At 53.9% G+C, this 15327-nt stretch overlaps 1 protein-coding gene across 7 annotated transcripts; it reads right to left on the bottom strand.

The window, feature by feature from the left end:
• Window positions 1-651: 651 nt before the first annotated feature.
• Window positions 652-15291, bottom strand: FKBP8 (FKBP prolyl isomerase 8). 7 transcript variants are annotated; one of them, XM_045552504.1, is made up of 9 exons: window positions 15230-15291; window positions 8012-8331; window positions 5350-5519; window positions 5175-5263; window positions 4633-4853; window positions 3991-4163; window positions 2227-2304; window positions 1594-1725; window positions 652-1171 (listed from the first exon to the last, which is right to left on the bottom strand). In XM_045552504.1, exons 2-9 carry the CDS (start codon window positions 8304-8306, stop codon window positions 1085-1087), a joined length of 1245 nt encoding a protein of 414 aa, XP_045408460.1. In that variant the 5' UTR covers window positions 8307-8331; window positions 15230-15291; the 3' UTR covers window positions 652-1084. The 7 variants fall into 7 exon arrangements, with proteins under 7 accessions (XP_045408460.1, XP_045408456.1, XP_045408487.1 ...); XM_045552500.1 differs by lacking the exon at window positions 15230-15291 and adding an exon at window positions 10196-10380; XM_045552531.1 differs by lacking the exon at window positions 15230-15291 and adding an exon at window positions 9813-9877.
• Between the last annotated feature and the right edge of the window lie 36 nt (window positions 15292-15327).

The raw sequence follows: 15327 nt of genomic DNA, 5'->3' as shown, positions 1-15327 counted from the left end.
CTGCAGCCCTGCAGGGCCTGGCCCCACTGACTACCCACCTTCTTCAATCTGGGACACACCAGGCTCAATCCTACCCCAGGGCCTTTGCATTGGCTGTGCCACCACACAGACCCCATAGTCGCTGAGGTCTCCCAGTGCACAGCATTTTCCAAGAGAGGCCTTCTTGGCCCCCCAGTCACGCCCCTTCACAAACCACATTCTAGTATCCATGCCCTGCCCCCACATGGATCCCGTCTGTCTCTCTTGAGACCAGGGACCCTGCCTCTGCAGCACATCCGCTAAAGAGGGGTCATTCCACAGAATCCATGTGGCAGTCTCAAGTTAGGGTCTGCCAGCCTCCCAGACTTCAGCTGAGGAAACAGGTACGAGAAGCAAAACGCTGGGGTCACTGGTGGAGCTGGGCAGCAACTCCCATGGGGACCAGCCAGGTCAGGGCTCTCGACCTGGTTCTGCCTGCTCCATTACCCCACTTCTCCAGGCCTCAGTTTCCCCTGTGTAAAGTGGGGCTGTTGTGCACAGAGAGGAAACCCCAGCTATACCGTGGCTGGCTCAGCCTCGTCCACAGTGCTCTGTGACCCGGGATGTGTCGCAGGCCGTCTCTGGCCCAGCCACCCCACGTGGTGACAGAAGAAGGCTCAGGAGCCGACAGACTGCAGGGTAGGAGGCTTTATTTCACGGTGGGGGAGCCTGGACAGAGGGCGGCAGGCGGGGTGGGAGGGGCTGGCACTCAGGCAGGGACTAGGCAGGGGAAGGGCGGCCCCCAGGCCTGTTAAGAAGGAGAAACTAAGGCTGGCCCCAGTTGAGACCTAACCCAGGTGGGTGGAGGCTGTAGGGGAGGAACAGGGTCTGGAGGAATGAGGGCCCCTCCCTCTGGGCTGGACGTGGGGCCCCAGCTACACCTTGCTTTCCTCCTACAGGGCCTCAGTGCCTCCTGCTCACTGGGCACGCGACCCCCAATCCTTGCTGCCCCCAACCTGGAGGAGGGGGCTAGGCTAGGGAGGGCAGAGGACAGGAAGCTTGGGGGAGTTAGGGAACGCAGGGTGGAGTCCATGGTGTGCAGAGGGGGTGGCAGCCACCCAGGCAGTCAGTTCCTGGCAGCAATGATCACAGAGAGAGCCACGCCCCCTAGGGCGACAGCAGTAGCCCCAAACAGCCACTTCCACGGGATAGACTGTGGACAAAGGGGAGTGGAGAGATGAGCAGAGGGTGGTTAAGACTAGCCTCTGGGGCCTCAGCTGCCAACATGGCCCAAACAGGCCTCCCAGCAGATCACTGCCTGACCATTCCTTTCCTGCCTCCTGGCAAACTCCTACTCATACAGCAAAACCCAAATCAAATATCCCCTCCTTCAGGACACCTGGTCTTCTGCCCTGGAAGAGCCTCCATTTCCTACCCTGAGCCCTCCAGCTTCTGCCCTGGCCCTGGCCACACAGGGCTGGAGCCTTTCTGTGTCCCTGGCATTGCTCAACATGGCCCAGTTGCCAAGGACATCCATGTTTGCAGAATGAACAAATTACCTCTGCTAAGCATGCCCTGCCCATGGCCCCTGCCCTGCCTTCTGTGAGCCCCTCGCACCCTCTGGCCCCAGCTCACCCAGGCGCCCTTGCCGGGACACTTGGCGGGTAGTCGGCTGGGGTTGCCCAGCATTTTCCGGTACAGGGCGGTCTCCGTGCTCCGCTGAGCCGCGTGTTTCTTCACCAGCTTTGAGAGCTCCGCGTGGATCGTCTGTGGGAAGTGGGCGTGAGCTGGGCTGAGAGCACATGGCAGCCAACCTGACTGTCACTGCTAGAGCTCTGACTTCTGGGAACCTGGTTCACCTGGGCGCTGGGACTGCTGAGACGTGGGGGTTCTGTCTACCTCTTGCTGGGCTTCAGGAAAACGGGTGCTGCTGACCCCAGCCCCAAGGGAGCAGGTAGATGGGCAGAACACAAGGAGGCCAGGAGAGAGGACGGTTCTGAGAAGAAGGAGGACACTGGCATTGATAAGCCAGCTGGCATTGTCCTCATCCTCTGGGCCCACTGGATGGGTGAGCCCAGACTGACTTGGTGGCAGTCATGAGGGTAGTAGCAAGCTGGGCCAGGGCCCTTCTGCTGCCCACCCCTTGCCACTGCCCAGGTGGGAATACCACACAGAGCCACAGTAAGAAAGACCTGGGGCAGACCACAAGAGGGACTTCCCAGATAGGCCCACAGGGCAAGTCCCCAGGGGCACCCCCATCCTGCTCACCTTGTTGGAAGGCTCCAGCTTCAGGGCTGCCCTCAAGATCGGGATGGCCTCACTGTACTCGCCTTGCTGAGCCAGCACCTGCAGGGGGAAAGGGGCCAGCACCACACTGGACCCATACGGGGCCTCGCTCTCCTTCAACAGGCCCAGCCCTGCCCAGCTCCTGGCCACCGTCACAGGCCCCAGGCCCATCTCCAACAACAGCCCCGGGGTTCCGACCACCCCCATGCTGTTCTTGAGCCCGCAAACTCCATGTGTGCCACGCCTGGCTTGGCCTCATGCCCCCGACGTGCTCCTTCCCCGTGTGTCTGTTTCAGCCTGAGCCGGAGATCCGGGCACCCACCTTGCTGTCCCCTCCTTTCACCACCTCAGCTACCTAGAGAGGCCAAATGGACGTTTCCACAGCTGTGGCCACAGTGAGTTACTCAGGGCCAGGCATGTAACCCAAGCCAGCCAATGAGATCCAGCCTGGATTATGCTGGTGCCACTGGAAGACCAGTCGCTAAGGGGGTAGAATTGAAGTCTGGAGCTTTCTGGGAGCTGAGTGGGGCTGGGATCAATTGCAGTCACCCTGAGAAAGGAGCCTGCCTAAGAGGAAAGGTCATGGCAGAGAGACACAACCTCTCCACAACATCGCAAATGCCTGGATCCAGCCATGCCTGAAGCTGGCAAGATCTCCTGGACTTGGCCCCATGAGCCACCAATCCCTCCTTTTTACATGAACCTGTTGGAGTGGATTTCTGTCACCTTCAACCAGCAGGTCCAAACTTGAATGAGGCTACATAAGCAACCACTCCTGCTGCCCCCGGAAGCATTACAAAGGCTTCAAAAACAGGGGCGGCACCTTCTTCCTCCCATTTCTCTGAAGAACTTTGCATAAGGTGCTTAATAAAGGCTGACTGGAGAGAATAAATGCTCAGGCCTCTCACAAACATGCCAGATGATCCAGCATTTATACCTCAGTTTCCTTGGTTTACTGCTAAAAGGTGCCGAGAAGCCATCCCCACCCCACCCCACCTCCACCCAGGTCCTCACCAGGCTGAGGATGAACAAAAATGGGGTAAAAACAGTTAAGATCAAGTCTATGCACGGCGATTCACCCTACATTCCATCTGGACTTTTACTGAGTACCTACAGTGTGCCTGGCCCTGTTTGCGACATTAGAAATTAAGCAATGAATGAGGCAGATCAAACCCCTGCTTTCTAGAGGGGATAAGAAGGATGTCACCTCTGTGTGCTGCCTGAGATGGTGACACAGGAAAGGAAGACAGGGGGAGGGGAGGGCGGGGAGGGCCTCCCAAGGAGGTGACACCAAAGACCTGAACCAGGCCAGAGAGGGACCTGTGAGGATACTAGGGTGTGACCATCTCAGGCAGAGGCCTTGGAGTGGGAATGCAATGTCCTGCGTAGCAAGCAGGGAGAACACTGGCTGGGTTAGAGAGGCAGGAGATGCGATGGGAGAGATGATGACAAGGGACAACTAGATGGCTTAGCGCCCTGAGGGCCATGACTAGAACTTAGCTTTTACTCTGAGGGAGATGGGAGCCATGGAGGGTTATATGTGAGAAGCATTCATCACTGGGCCAGAGGTGGGGACCTAAGACTCTGGGTTTGGCTCTGGCCTCAGCCAGTGACTTGCTGTGATCCAGGATATACTCCTGCACCTGTCCTGGCCTCAGTTTCGCCACCTGCACCCCAGAGAGCTCAGCTGGCTGACGCCTATGGCCTCCTCCGTCCCAGTGCCAGGGACCAGCCTGCGTGGCCCACCTTGCCCTTGCGGAAGAGTGCCTTGATGTTGTCAGGCTGGTGCTCGAGCACCAGGCTGCAGGAGCGCAGGGCTGCGCGGTAGTGGTCCAGCTTCAGCTGCGAGGCCGCCAGGTTGTTCAGACACTTCACCTTCAACTGCAGGAGCTGCTCCTCCTCCTCGAAGGTCATGTCCACTGCAGGGGAGACAGTGCTTAGCCGCAGCAGCCATCACCACACCCCAGCCCACCAACACCTACCTTCTGCAGGGGACTGCCTTCTACCCTGGTGGACCTCAGGCCTCTCTGGCCTCAGTTTCCCCATCTATAACACAGGACCAACGGCTGCACCTTCCCTAGGGCACCCGAGGGAGCCTACAAAATGGAGCCTTGAGGAAACGAGGGCCTAGTCCAGGGGGCACATGGATTGACAACAATCTATGGTCACACCTGTGCGGACATTTGCCTGCATTCCCCAACATTCCACAGGTCTGGGATGTACCACACATCTGGAGCAGATGCTACCTGAAGGTTAGGGACAGTTGGGTATCTGTCTAATATCTGGACTATTCTACAATGTTCTGAGGACCCCTGTGGCTTAAGGTTTCCGGCACAACAAGTGGATTCTTTTGTGGGGGAGGTGGTGAGACTCTGACTCGGCGGTCACCTTTGGCGCTGGAGGTGATGGCCTTGATGGCCAGGTCGTAGGAGTTGGCAGCCAGCACGAAGTTGGCCCGCTGGTAGTGGGCGTTGCCACACTCCCGCTTCCGGTTGGCCAGGGCCACGCGCTCCTGCCCCGTGAGCATCTCCAGGTCTGGCCCATCCACGGCCGTCTTCAGGGTCACCTCCAGGCACAGGGCCGCGTGCGGGGGGATGTACGGGCTCCTGCTAGGGGGTGGGGGTGGCCAGGGGCAGCACTCAGACCTGGTGGCCCCCACACCCGACCCCAGACCCACTAGGTTGGCTCAGGGGCAGGCAAGACAGTGCTCCAGTGCTGGATCTGTCCCCACCATCACCCCTCCTCAGGAAAATGCAAGGGAAGTAACTCTTGCCACCCTGGAGCTATGTAACTTGACAAGTGAGTTCCTCTCCCAGAGCCTCAGTTTACTCTTCCATAAAATGGGCCAGTGGATGGGGTGAGCCGAAGGGGACACCCACCCTGCCCACCCCCTCATCCCTGCTGGGACACAGCGGGCAGCCGGCTCTCACCTGCCCTGGGGGCCGTAGCAGTACTTGGAGTCAGCAGTGATCATGGCCGTCTCCCCAACGTCCATGAGCAGGACGCTGAGATCCAGGGCCTGGGTGCACAGGGGCAGCTGGGGATCAGGCGGGCCCAGACCCGGTGAGGTACCCGCCCTACCCCCTCTCCTGTCCCAGCCCCCACCTGGATGACGTCACAGTCGCCCAGGGTGAACACCAGCTCTGGCTCCTCCTGCACCCGGGTGCCATTCTCCAGCGACGTCTGTAGCTGCACCGTGACAACCTGGCCCTTGGTAGGGCGGCTTGAGCCAGGTGGCCCTGGGACCAGCGTCTTCTTCCTCAACAGCCCATTCCCTGCCAGGAGCCGGGAACATGCAGCCTGTCACCTGGCAACTCGGACAGGCCCCTGCTTCCCTAAGCACCCCCTCCCCACACCAAACTCTGCCCACTCACCATCCCAGAGGGAACAGCCTAAAACTGGGGCACAAACTCAGTGTCCAATGGCCCCTCTGCTGCCAAATGGGCAGGGGACCCCATGCTGCTGGACACTGGGCAGGACATGACCAATTTCAGGTGACAATGCTGACACTGAGGACAGTGAACAATGGGTGGTCTGGTTGTTTTAAGAAAACTGAGGTGCTAAAGAGACTGAGGCAGCAGGATCCCAAGTTCAAGCCCAATGTGGGCAAAAGAGCAAGACCCCCATCTCCAAAAAAACAAAAAACTGAGGCTCAGAGAGGACAAATCCTTGGATTCAAATCCTAGCCCTTGGGCCATCTGGGCCTCAGTTTACCTACCCATAAAATGGTGTGATCACAGGGCCTCCTGGTGACACCCAGTAAGCATCTGTGTGGTTAGCAGAACACCTGTGACACCATATATCTCTACCAAAGCACTGTGTGCACTGAACTTAAAAGTTAAACAGAGCCAAAGAGCTTATAAGCAAAAGCAGCCCTGGTCCCCCACAGCCCCCTAGAAGGAGACCACTGTCTGTCCTCTCGGCCACCGCAGCTGGCGTTCCTGCTTGCACCACAAGTGATCACAGCAATGGTTAAATGGCCACAGTCAGCATTGACTGAGCACCAGGCAGAAGGCCCAGCGCCCTCGCAAATGCACTCAGGGAGCCCACAGTGACAACACCCATTGTAATCCCTCGGCTACCACTGGGGTGACTGCTGCTAGCACCACATTTAACAAAGTAGAAAACAGAGGCACAGAGAAGGCAGGTGACTTGGCCCAGGACACACAGCCTCACCTTCGTCGGGGCATTCCAGAGGTGTTGACAAAAGGGAGCCTTAGCTAAGCGAGGGCTGAACCTGTGGGGCACGTAATTCTGACATGGTCTGTGGTCACTCACGTTCCCACATTTACCTGTGTTCTATAATATGCCAACGGTCTAGTCCACAAATCTGAGTGGACTCTACCCTAAAAGTTAGGGACAGTGATCTGTCCATCCACATTCTGAAATATTCTAGAATATTCCAATTTTTGTGCGGCTCTCCACATTCAATATGCACCCCCCCATTCAGTCTGGGAACCACCAAACTATGGAGACCCTGTCTCCACTAAAAATAGAAAAATTAGCCAGGCATGGTGGCACATGCCTGTTGTTCCAGCTACTCGGGAGGCTGAGGCAGGAGGATCACCTGAGCCCAGGAGTTTAAGGTTGTAGTGAGCTATGGTGACACCAGTGCTCTCTAGCCCAGGCAAAAAAGCAATACTCTGTCAGTATCCAGCCATTGTTAACATAACCAGAACAGTTACGTGACTGGATCCTTTCTGGACAGTTGTATATAAATACAGTGCCAACCTCATGCTCAGAAGGGTAGCAGGGCAGCTCTTACTCTCAGCACCAGTACGGAAGAACAGCTTCCCAAACTCTAAAATAGATAGGGAGGCTGTGGGACCTCGGGCAAGTGTCTTCACCTCTCTGAGCCTCAGTTTCCCCATCTGTAAAATGGGGATATCATGGGAATCACATCGCGGGGCTGCTGTAAGGGTAACATAAGATGCTGCAGAGGCCTGGCACAGAACCACTGCTCAGGAAGGATTACCTGGCATTATTTTTAGGAACATGAAGATTAGTAGTGGTGATGATATTGGTAGTAACATTTCTGTTTTTTTCCCAGTGTCACTGTTCTTTGATACTACTGGTGGAATATAACCAGTACTACCGATCACATTGATGACGTTTTATTATCATTCGCGTGGGTACTAGCATCATACCTAATATATTAGGTATCAGCACTGCACTTACAGCAACACATTTTCCACAGAATGCTAACGATTTCTTGTTTTCAGAGCAGCCATGCAGAGGTACACAGGCAGGCCACGTGTGTAGGTTCACCAAGTTCCTTTCTTGCAGGACTTCTCTGAACATTTGTAACACTAATGAATGCTGTGAACCGTCCAGAGGGCTAAACAAAATACGACACTTCCCAGAACTACATGACCCCAGGACACAACTTTCAAGGGACAAACCTGAGTCACACAAATGCTGAGAAAAGACAGTATGGGGACGGATGCTGCTGATGCCTAGCATGCTGGCTGTTTGGCTCTGGGCAGGTGACTCAGCCTCTCTGGGCCACTGCTAGCAGCTCTGGGAAACAGGGCCACAGTACATTGTGCATGCATAGGCGCGAAAATGCATGGGGTTCATAAACACCAAGTGTCTCAAGTAGTTGCCTGTGGCTGGCAATCACTGTGGTTACCACATGTTACTTGCAACCCTCACAGCAGAGATGGGGAAATGAGGCTCAGGGGGCAAGAGGGCCAAGACCAAAGTCACTCCTGAGCCTGAGCTGTCTGGGCCCTCTGGGTGAACCCAATCGACCCTTGTTCCTTACCCAGCATGTCCAGCCACTCTTCCGGGGCCGGGGCTGGGGCAGGCTCAGGCTCCATGGCAGCTAGGAACTCCCGGGCCAGGGCCCCAGGCTGCTGCTCGGCCTCCTCTGGTGGGGGCTGCCCCATGTCCTTGAGAAGTGGCAGCTCACTGAGGTCATCCTCCTCCTCTTCCTCCTCCTCCTCTTCCTCCTCGCCCTCTGCATCCTCGACCCCATCCAGCACCTCGAAGTCCTCAAGCGGTGGGACCCCAGCAGGTGGCGGGGCGGTGGGCTCAGAGGGCTCCGCGCAGGATGCCATGCTGCTGGGGGCACGGGAATTGGCCCTGGGGAGTGGGATGGATGGGGGTAAGAATCCCACCCACCAAGCCACTGGAAGTCTTCTCTGTACCCATTCCCCACACTGCAGATCACTTGCTGTGTGACTCAGGGGCTCCAGGCCTCGGTTTCACAGGTTTCACAGGTGTAAGGTATAACAACAATCTCAGCTCTTCGGGAGGAATTAACCCACACGTCAAGCCCCAGGCATCAGGCTCAAGTAGAATTAGCTATTATTACAGCTAATTATTATTTAATGTTTATAAACATCCCAGGAAGTAGGGAACACCTCCCCCAACATTCTGCAGGAAAGGAAGTTAAGGCCAGAGAGGCACATTTGCCCAAGGTCACAGAGCAAGCCAATGGCAAAGGCAGGATTTGAACCTGGGGCTCTAGACCCTGGAGTTTTACCTGATTCAATGCCGAGGGAGAGTGCTGGGAATTTTTTGGAGGGGACAGCCCCTGAGGCCCTGGGGAAGCCATTTTTAGAGCCACAGGGCCACCTGGGCAATTTAATCTTTCCCAGGGCTTCCCATTTCCAGCTGCCCCTTCTCCGAAGGGGAGCCCCCTCCCAACAGCGCCGGCCCTAACCACCCACAAACCCAAAGCCTTTTACCTTCCATACACTGCCTCTAATACCACTCCCGGACCCCAATGTCAGGGATCCTGGCCAAAGCCTGGGAGCTCTTCCTCCTCTCATCAAGATCTTCCTCCCACCCCATGAAAGCAGTCTCCTCTACGGAAGTGGTCCGGATCCCACCGATTCTACTTCTTCCATGCCCCAGTCCTGTTGGGAGCCCCTAGCCCAGGCTGTACCCTAACGTACCGACCCCTCTCCCCAAGGCCCCAAGCTCAGAAGAGGTACAGCCATCATTCTAACGCACAGCATCCCATACCTAACCCTCACCTGTCTGCTCCTTCAGGGCTCAGGCCCCATTTTCTGAGACCCTCCCAGCTCCCACCCCCACAATCCTCTGCGCCCGCACAAATCGGCCTCCCCCGCCCCAGCCGCCGCCGCCCCCAACCAGGGCCACCTCCCCCCACAGCCGCTCCGTCGCCCCGTAAACACTCGTGTCCCCAGACGCCCCCCTCCCGATCTCACAGCACCCTACGCCCTCCGGACGCCCCCCACCCCGGGCTGCGCCTCTCTCGACCCCCTACCCAGGTCCCCAACGCCCCACGCTCGTCTGACGCCACCACTCTGGGGCCCCGGACCCCCGCACCTCTCCGGCGCCCCCCGGCCCTGCACGTCTCCGTCGGCAGTCCGCCACTACACCCCCTCCGCCCCCCATGACCCCCACCTCCGGCCGCCGCCGCCCGGCCGCACCCCCTCGGGCACCCCGCGACCCCTCGAGCCCCCCGCTCGCCTCCCCCGCGGCCCCTCGCCCCGCCCATCGGCCGCAGCCACCGCTGCGCCGGCCCCCGGACCGACCCAGGGCAGGGCAGCGCCCTCGGCCGGCGCGGACCCCCAGCGCCGCGGGACACGTGCCTCCGGCTCCGGGACCCCAGCCCGGGGTCCTGCGCCCCCCTCCCCGCCCCCAGCCGCGGCCGCCGCGCCTAGAGAACCAGGTTCGGGCGCCCAGCCCCGCCTCCGCCGCTCACATTGGCCGCCGCCGCCGAGACTGCCACGCCCATTGGCTCACGCACACGTCCGTCCCGGGCGCTGGCACCACCCCCTTCCTGCTTGGCTCCGTGGGACGTTCTTAAAGGGGCAGAAACCTCCTGGCCACTTAGGGCGGGGGCGGAGGGCTCTAGGCTAGATCCCAAACATGACTCAGTGCCGCGCAGCTTGCGCGACTCCTGGCTCCCGTCAGAGTTTCATCCTGCTCATCTGCAAAATGGGGATAAGCACCCCTATCCATGCACTCTCACCTTGGGGGCTGTCAGGAGGACAGCACTAATTGGTGTTTCCTTAAGGAGCTCAAGCTTGCCGGTCAGTGCAGCTCTGGGATTGCTGAATAACCCTCCTTAAAAAGCCCTAGTTAGAGAAGTGGACCCGAGGTCCCAAGGAGGAGCGACGTGCCCAGGGGCACACAGACACCTACCCCTACCCCCACCCCATCCCCACGTGGTCTAATTCCCAGAAGGTTGCCTGGCGCATACAGTAGGTGCTCAATAACAGCTACGTTGGCGACTGAGTGTGCAGGGCCACTGGGAGGAGTCCCTCCTCCACGCACCCTCTGGCGGAGCGTGATAAGGTGCCCACGGGACCGTTGGAAAGTGGTATCCTCGATTAAACTGGTTTTTATAGATCTTGTTTTGAAACTGGGGACACTTACTCCTCTCTCACTCTGTTTTCTTTCTTTCCCAGTAGTTATCCCCTTCCAAAATGATCTTGCCACTCTTTTACTTCTGGGTCCCCCCACCCTCCCCTCTGCTCTATCCTCGCAGGAATTTTTGCCTGCTTTGTACTCAGCGCTTCCTTGAACCATGCCTGGTATCTATGGGAACTCAAGAAGTGAATGAATGAATTAATTAATTAATGAGTCCCACACTGGCTTTTGGAGGTAACTAACTTTTCAGATAGGAGTCCCCAGCTTGCCTTCTACGGAAGCCCTCTCAGACCTCCCCAAGGCAAAGCTAGGTGCCCCACCTGGCACGATGACCCTCTACTTCATAACTCATTTACTTGCAGCCATGCCATCATTCAATTTAGTTCTGCCTTGCCTGCTAGACTGGAAGACCCCAAAGTCTGGGAAGGCTCTGTTGTTTTTATTGTAGCCTGCACAGTGCATGGCACAAATGGGGGAGGGGGAAATCATTGTGAAAAGAAAGGAAGCAGGCTGGCCAGACAGGAGAGGTGGTGGGGCAGCTGGGGCATGTGAGGAGTCACCTGGGAAGGGGTATCAAATAAGCTGTGGGCCAGTCCAGGTTCTGAGATAAAGAACCCCAGTGTCTTTATCTGCACAGTGGGGTTACATCTGTCTTGTAGGGGATGGAGGAACTGCAGGAAACAACATTACTGATAAAATAAACAAACAATGAACTAAAATAACACCAACAACAGTAATGGTAATCACTGGCACTCATTGAGCAGGCAAACACTTTATGCACATTGAATCCTCCCTTATGAGATAAATACTCTATTTGGAAGCCACATGATTGACTGTACACAGAGGTGCAATTGTCATGTCTTCCTGGTGAACTGAACTGGTCATTGTTACAATGCACCCCACTTTATTTCTGTGAATTTTGCTTTAGATCAGACTTTGTCTCATCACTTCTCAGCCTTTTTGCTAAGATCAAGGGGACAGTGATCTCTGTCTGATATTAAGATCACACACCCATTCTCCCTGGCTTGTGTTTACTATGCTCCATCCTTTTCCACTTTTTTATTTTCCACTTTCTGTATGCTATATATGGATGTATATTCTGTACAATATGAGGACATTGTACATGTGTCTCTTGGAAGCAACAGAGGATTGGGTTTTTCCTTTTGATCCAGTCTGTCCATCTTTGTCTTTTAACTGGAGTATTTGGCCTGTTCATATTTGATGTAATCATGTAATATTTGGACCATCTTAAGTGTTTTCTTCTGTCTCAACTACTCTATGCTTCCTTTCTCTCCTTTCTTGCCTTCTTTAGGACTGTATGGGTATGTTTGGTAAGACTCTTATTATCTTCATTTTATAGATAGGGAAACTGAGGCACAGAGAGGTTAATTACTTTGAGGTCACAGCAATGAAGGGCAAAATACACCAGGTCCCTTCCCCCACTGAGTTTCTCTTCCATCCAGGGGAGCTGGATGTTGCACAATCATGCAGATAAGTATTTAATTGCAGCTGTGATAAGTGCCATGTAGGAAATAAAACTGAAAGCAGTAGCAGAGAAGGGCTTCCAATCCCCAAACTTGGGCCTCCCCTCCCCCCAAAGTTCCCATCACTTTCTACTCTCTTTTGAACACACAAAGGAGGAAAACATTTTCTTGTTTCCAATCTACTGTGTACGTAACATCTGGGGCCAGCCAAGTCCCTTTTGGCCTTGATGTACAGCCCCCATCCCTTCCAGGACCCTCATAAATGTTTCCTGGCCTCCAGCAGAGCCCAAGGGACCTATTGAAAAGCTTGGTTTCTCCAGCCTGGGCCTCTCCTGCTGCAGCCTGCAGACAGAGCCATGGTTCTGCTTTTCCCAACAGCCCCCACCCCAGTGCTCCCCTCTTGGCACTGCTGCTGCCTGGCTCTCCGAGCTCCCCAATTCTTACAAAGATCAAGTCCACACTATATCCTTTCCCATCATCCTGCCTTTGCTCTTGTGATTCTGTCAGCCTTGAATCATTGTCCCTTCCTAGAAAGCTCCTAATCCTACCTTAAAGCCCCATCCAGAGGTATCTGCCTCCTTGCAACCTTCCTTGCCCCTAAAATGAGCCCTCACACCCCACTCCTCAGGTTCCTCCAAACTTAAGTCTCTCCTCTCTCCAAGTAGTGAGCCCCATGGGGCTGAGGGTGTGTGTTTCTGACACTGTTGCCCCTCCTCCTCCTCCAGGACTAGGCAGGGACTGAGAACTCTCTGGATCCCCAGAATATGGGCCACACCCAGAGGAGACTGAACAATTTTTAAATCTTCGGACTAAATATATAACAATCCTGGTCCTCATTGAATTTTCAATGAATGAAGGCAGCAGAGTGTGGGAGTAATAGTACCTACAGTATACTGCAAATGTACTGTGTGCCAAGCCCCATTATAAGGATTTCATCTGTATGATTTCATAAGGTTAACACTTGCCCGAGGCTATCTAGCTAGGATGTGACAACCGTGGAATTAGAACTCAGATATGTCCTATTCCAGGGCCTTTGTTTGTTTGTTTGTTTGAGACAGAGTCTCACTAGAACTCAGATATGTCCTATTCCAGGGCCTTTGTTTGTTTGTTTGTTTGAGACAGAGTCTCACTCTGTTGCCCAGGCTAGAGTGCCGTGGTGTCAGCCTAGCTCACAGCAACCTCCAACTCCTGGGCTCAAGCAATCCTTCTGCCTCAGCCTCCCGAGTAGCTGGGACTAACAGGCATGCACCACCATGCCCGGCTAATTTTTTCTATATATTTTTAGTTGTCCATATAATTTCTTTCTATTTTTAGTAGAGATGGGGGTCTTGCTCTTGCTCGGGCTGGTCTTGAACTCCTGAGCTCAAACAATCTGCCCGGCTCGGCCTCCCAGAGTGCTAGGATTACAGGCGTGAGCCACCACGCCCGGCCCAATTCCAGGGCTCTTAAACAGTCTTCCTGAGAAGCCTGAGAAATCCTGTGTGTATCTTCCAAGCTCTCAACAACCTTTTAGAGGTAGAAGCTGTGATCACCCAGACTCACATTAACAAACTGAGACCCAGAGCAGGTACACATAGAATACATAACATACTGACGTCATAGAATATCCATAACTAATAATGATTTAATTACAAACATTTATTGAGCAATTCCTATTTGCCCCTTTTTGTTCATGAATTTAACCTGGACTATCCCACTTAAAAGTGTATTCTCTACAGTGGCATTAGATGTGGCAAAATAAAGATCATGAAGATAACAAAAGTAAAATAAAAGATTCTAAAGAAAACGAAAAAAAAAGTGTATTCTCATATCAGTATGAACTCATGGTTTTTAGTATATAAACAAAAGAACAGATACAGAAGTAAATATACATGTATAAGCATGGGTTAGTAAACATGCACGTAATTTCCTTTTTACTTTTTAGAGATGGGGTCTCTCTATGTTATCTAGGCTGGAGTGCAGTGGCTATTCACACAGGTATGATGATAGCACATTGCAGCCTCGAACTCCTGAGCTCAAGCCTCAACCTGCTCAGTAGCTAGAAGTACAGGTGCACCACCATGCCTGGCTTATTTTCCAGCTCTGACTGCTGATAGGTACCTAGAAGCAGTGACACCCCATTAGCAATGAGCATGTCGAGCACCCACATCTTGGTTTCTAAATACCACCCTTCAAACAAAGGAACCAGGCTCCCTGGAAAAATGGCTGATTCTAGCATGGAACATGGAACATCTTGTGGTGCCAAAAGTAAAGAAGTGCTCAGTAGGCTGGGTTTGGTGGCTCATGTCTATAATCCCAGCAATTTAGGAGGCTGAGGCGGAAGGATCCCTTGAGCCCAGGAGTTCAAGGTTACAGTGAACTGTGATTGTGCCACTGCGCTCTAGCCTGTGTGACAGAGACCCTGTTTCTAAAAAATAAAAATAAATAAATTCCATCAGTTCGTAGTGATATTAATACTTGAATAAATATATAATTGGAGAAGAATGTACAGCTCTTGTTTACAGAATTCCAATTAATAATTAATAGACAATCACTATTAGGTGAACACCGCAGTAATACTTGTTGCCAGCAAGAACCATGGATGAATCCTAAAATTAGTGGGTGAAAAATATGATGAAAAAAATATTATCTCTTAAGTATCTTCCCACAAGATACTTAAATTGCAAAGGAGAAAATAGTAACTTTGCAGCAGAGAAACTGGCAGACTTTGCCTTAGGCAAGTAATCAAGGTCAATATCACGGGTAATAAAACATGTCAACATCCCAGGCCTCCTGACAGGATGCGCTGAGGATACAACATCGCTTCTGTGAAATTCCTGCCCAAAATGCGCAACCTCAGTTTAATCGCGAGAAAATATTAGACAAACACACGTTGATGGACGCTCTACAAAACCAGTACTCTCCAAAACCACAAAGATGAGGAAAAACAAAAGAAATGTCACATAATGGGGGAGACTAACCAGACACGACTAAACGCAATGTGGAATCCTGGAGGGGACCTAGGACCAAAGTGGAGCAGAGATTTTGGAACCTAGATGAGTCTGATTCCTGGCGTGGAAAGCAAGACACTTGGGTTTGCGTCGGCCACAGACCACTAGAGCATTTACGACCTTGGGGGCGTGCCTGCCGCGCTCGGGCCTCAGTCTTACCATCTATAAAATGGGATTCGTCTTTCAGCCTTCCCACTTCCGAGCTGCCTTGAAACCCGGGTTTTGGGAACTGCGCAGGCGCAAGAAGGACTGTTTGA

The sequence above is a fragment of the Lemur catta genome, chromosome 1 (genome assembly GCF_020740605.2).
Source record: "Lemur catta isolate mLemCat1 chromosome 1, mLemCat1.pri, whole genome shotgun sequence".
Taxonomy (NCBI): Eukaryota; Metazoa; Chordata; class Mammalia; order Primates; family Lemuridae; genus Lemur; species Lemur catta.
Note: the sequence above shows the minus strand (reverse complement) of the source record. Positions and strands in the feature narration are given on the sequence as shown.

Coding starts and splice junctions, on each gene's coding strand:
- FKBP8 (XM_045552504.1), bottom strand. CDS start 8,306: ATGGCATCCTGCGCGGAGCCCTCTGAGCCCACCGCCCCGCCACCTGCT. Junction 5,520..8,011: donor AGAGTGGCTGGACATGCTGG/GTAAGGAACAAG, acceptor GGCTCCTGGCAG/GGAATGGGCTGTTGAGGAAG. Junction 1,172..1,593: donor GTCCCGGCAAGGGCGCCTGG/GTGAGCTGGGGC, acceptor CTTTGTCCACAG/TCTATCCCGTGGAAGTGGCT.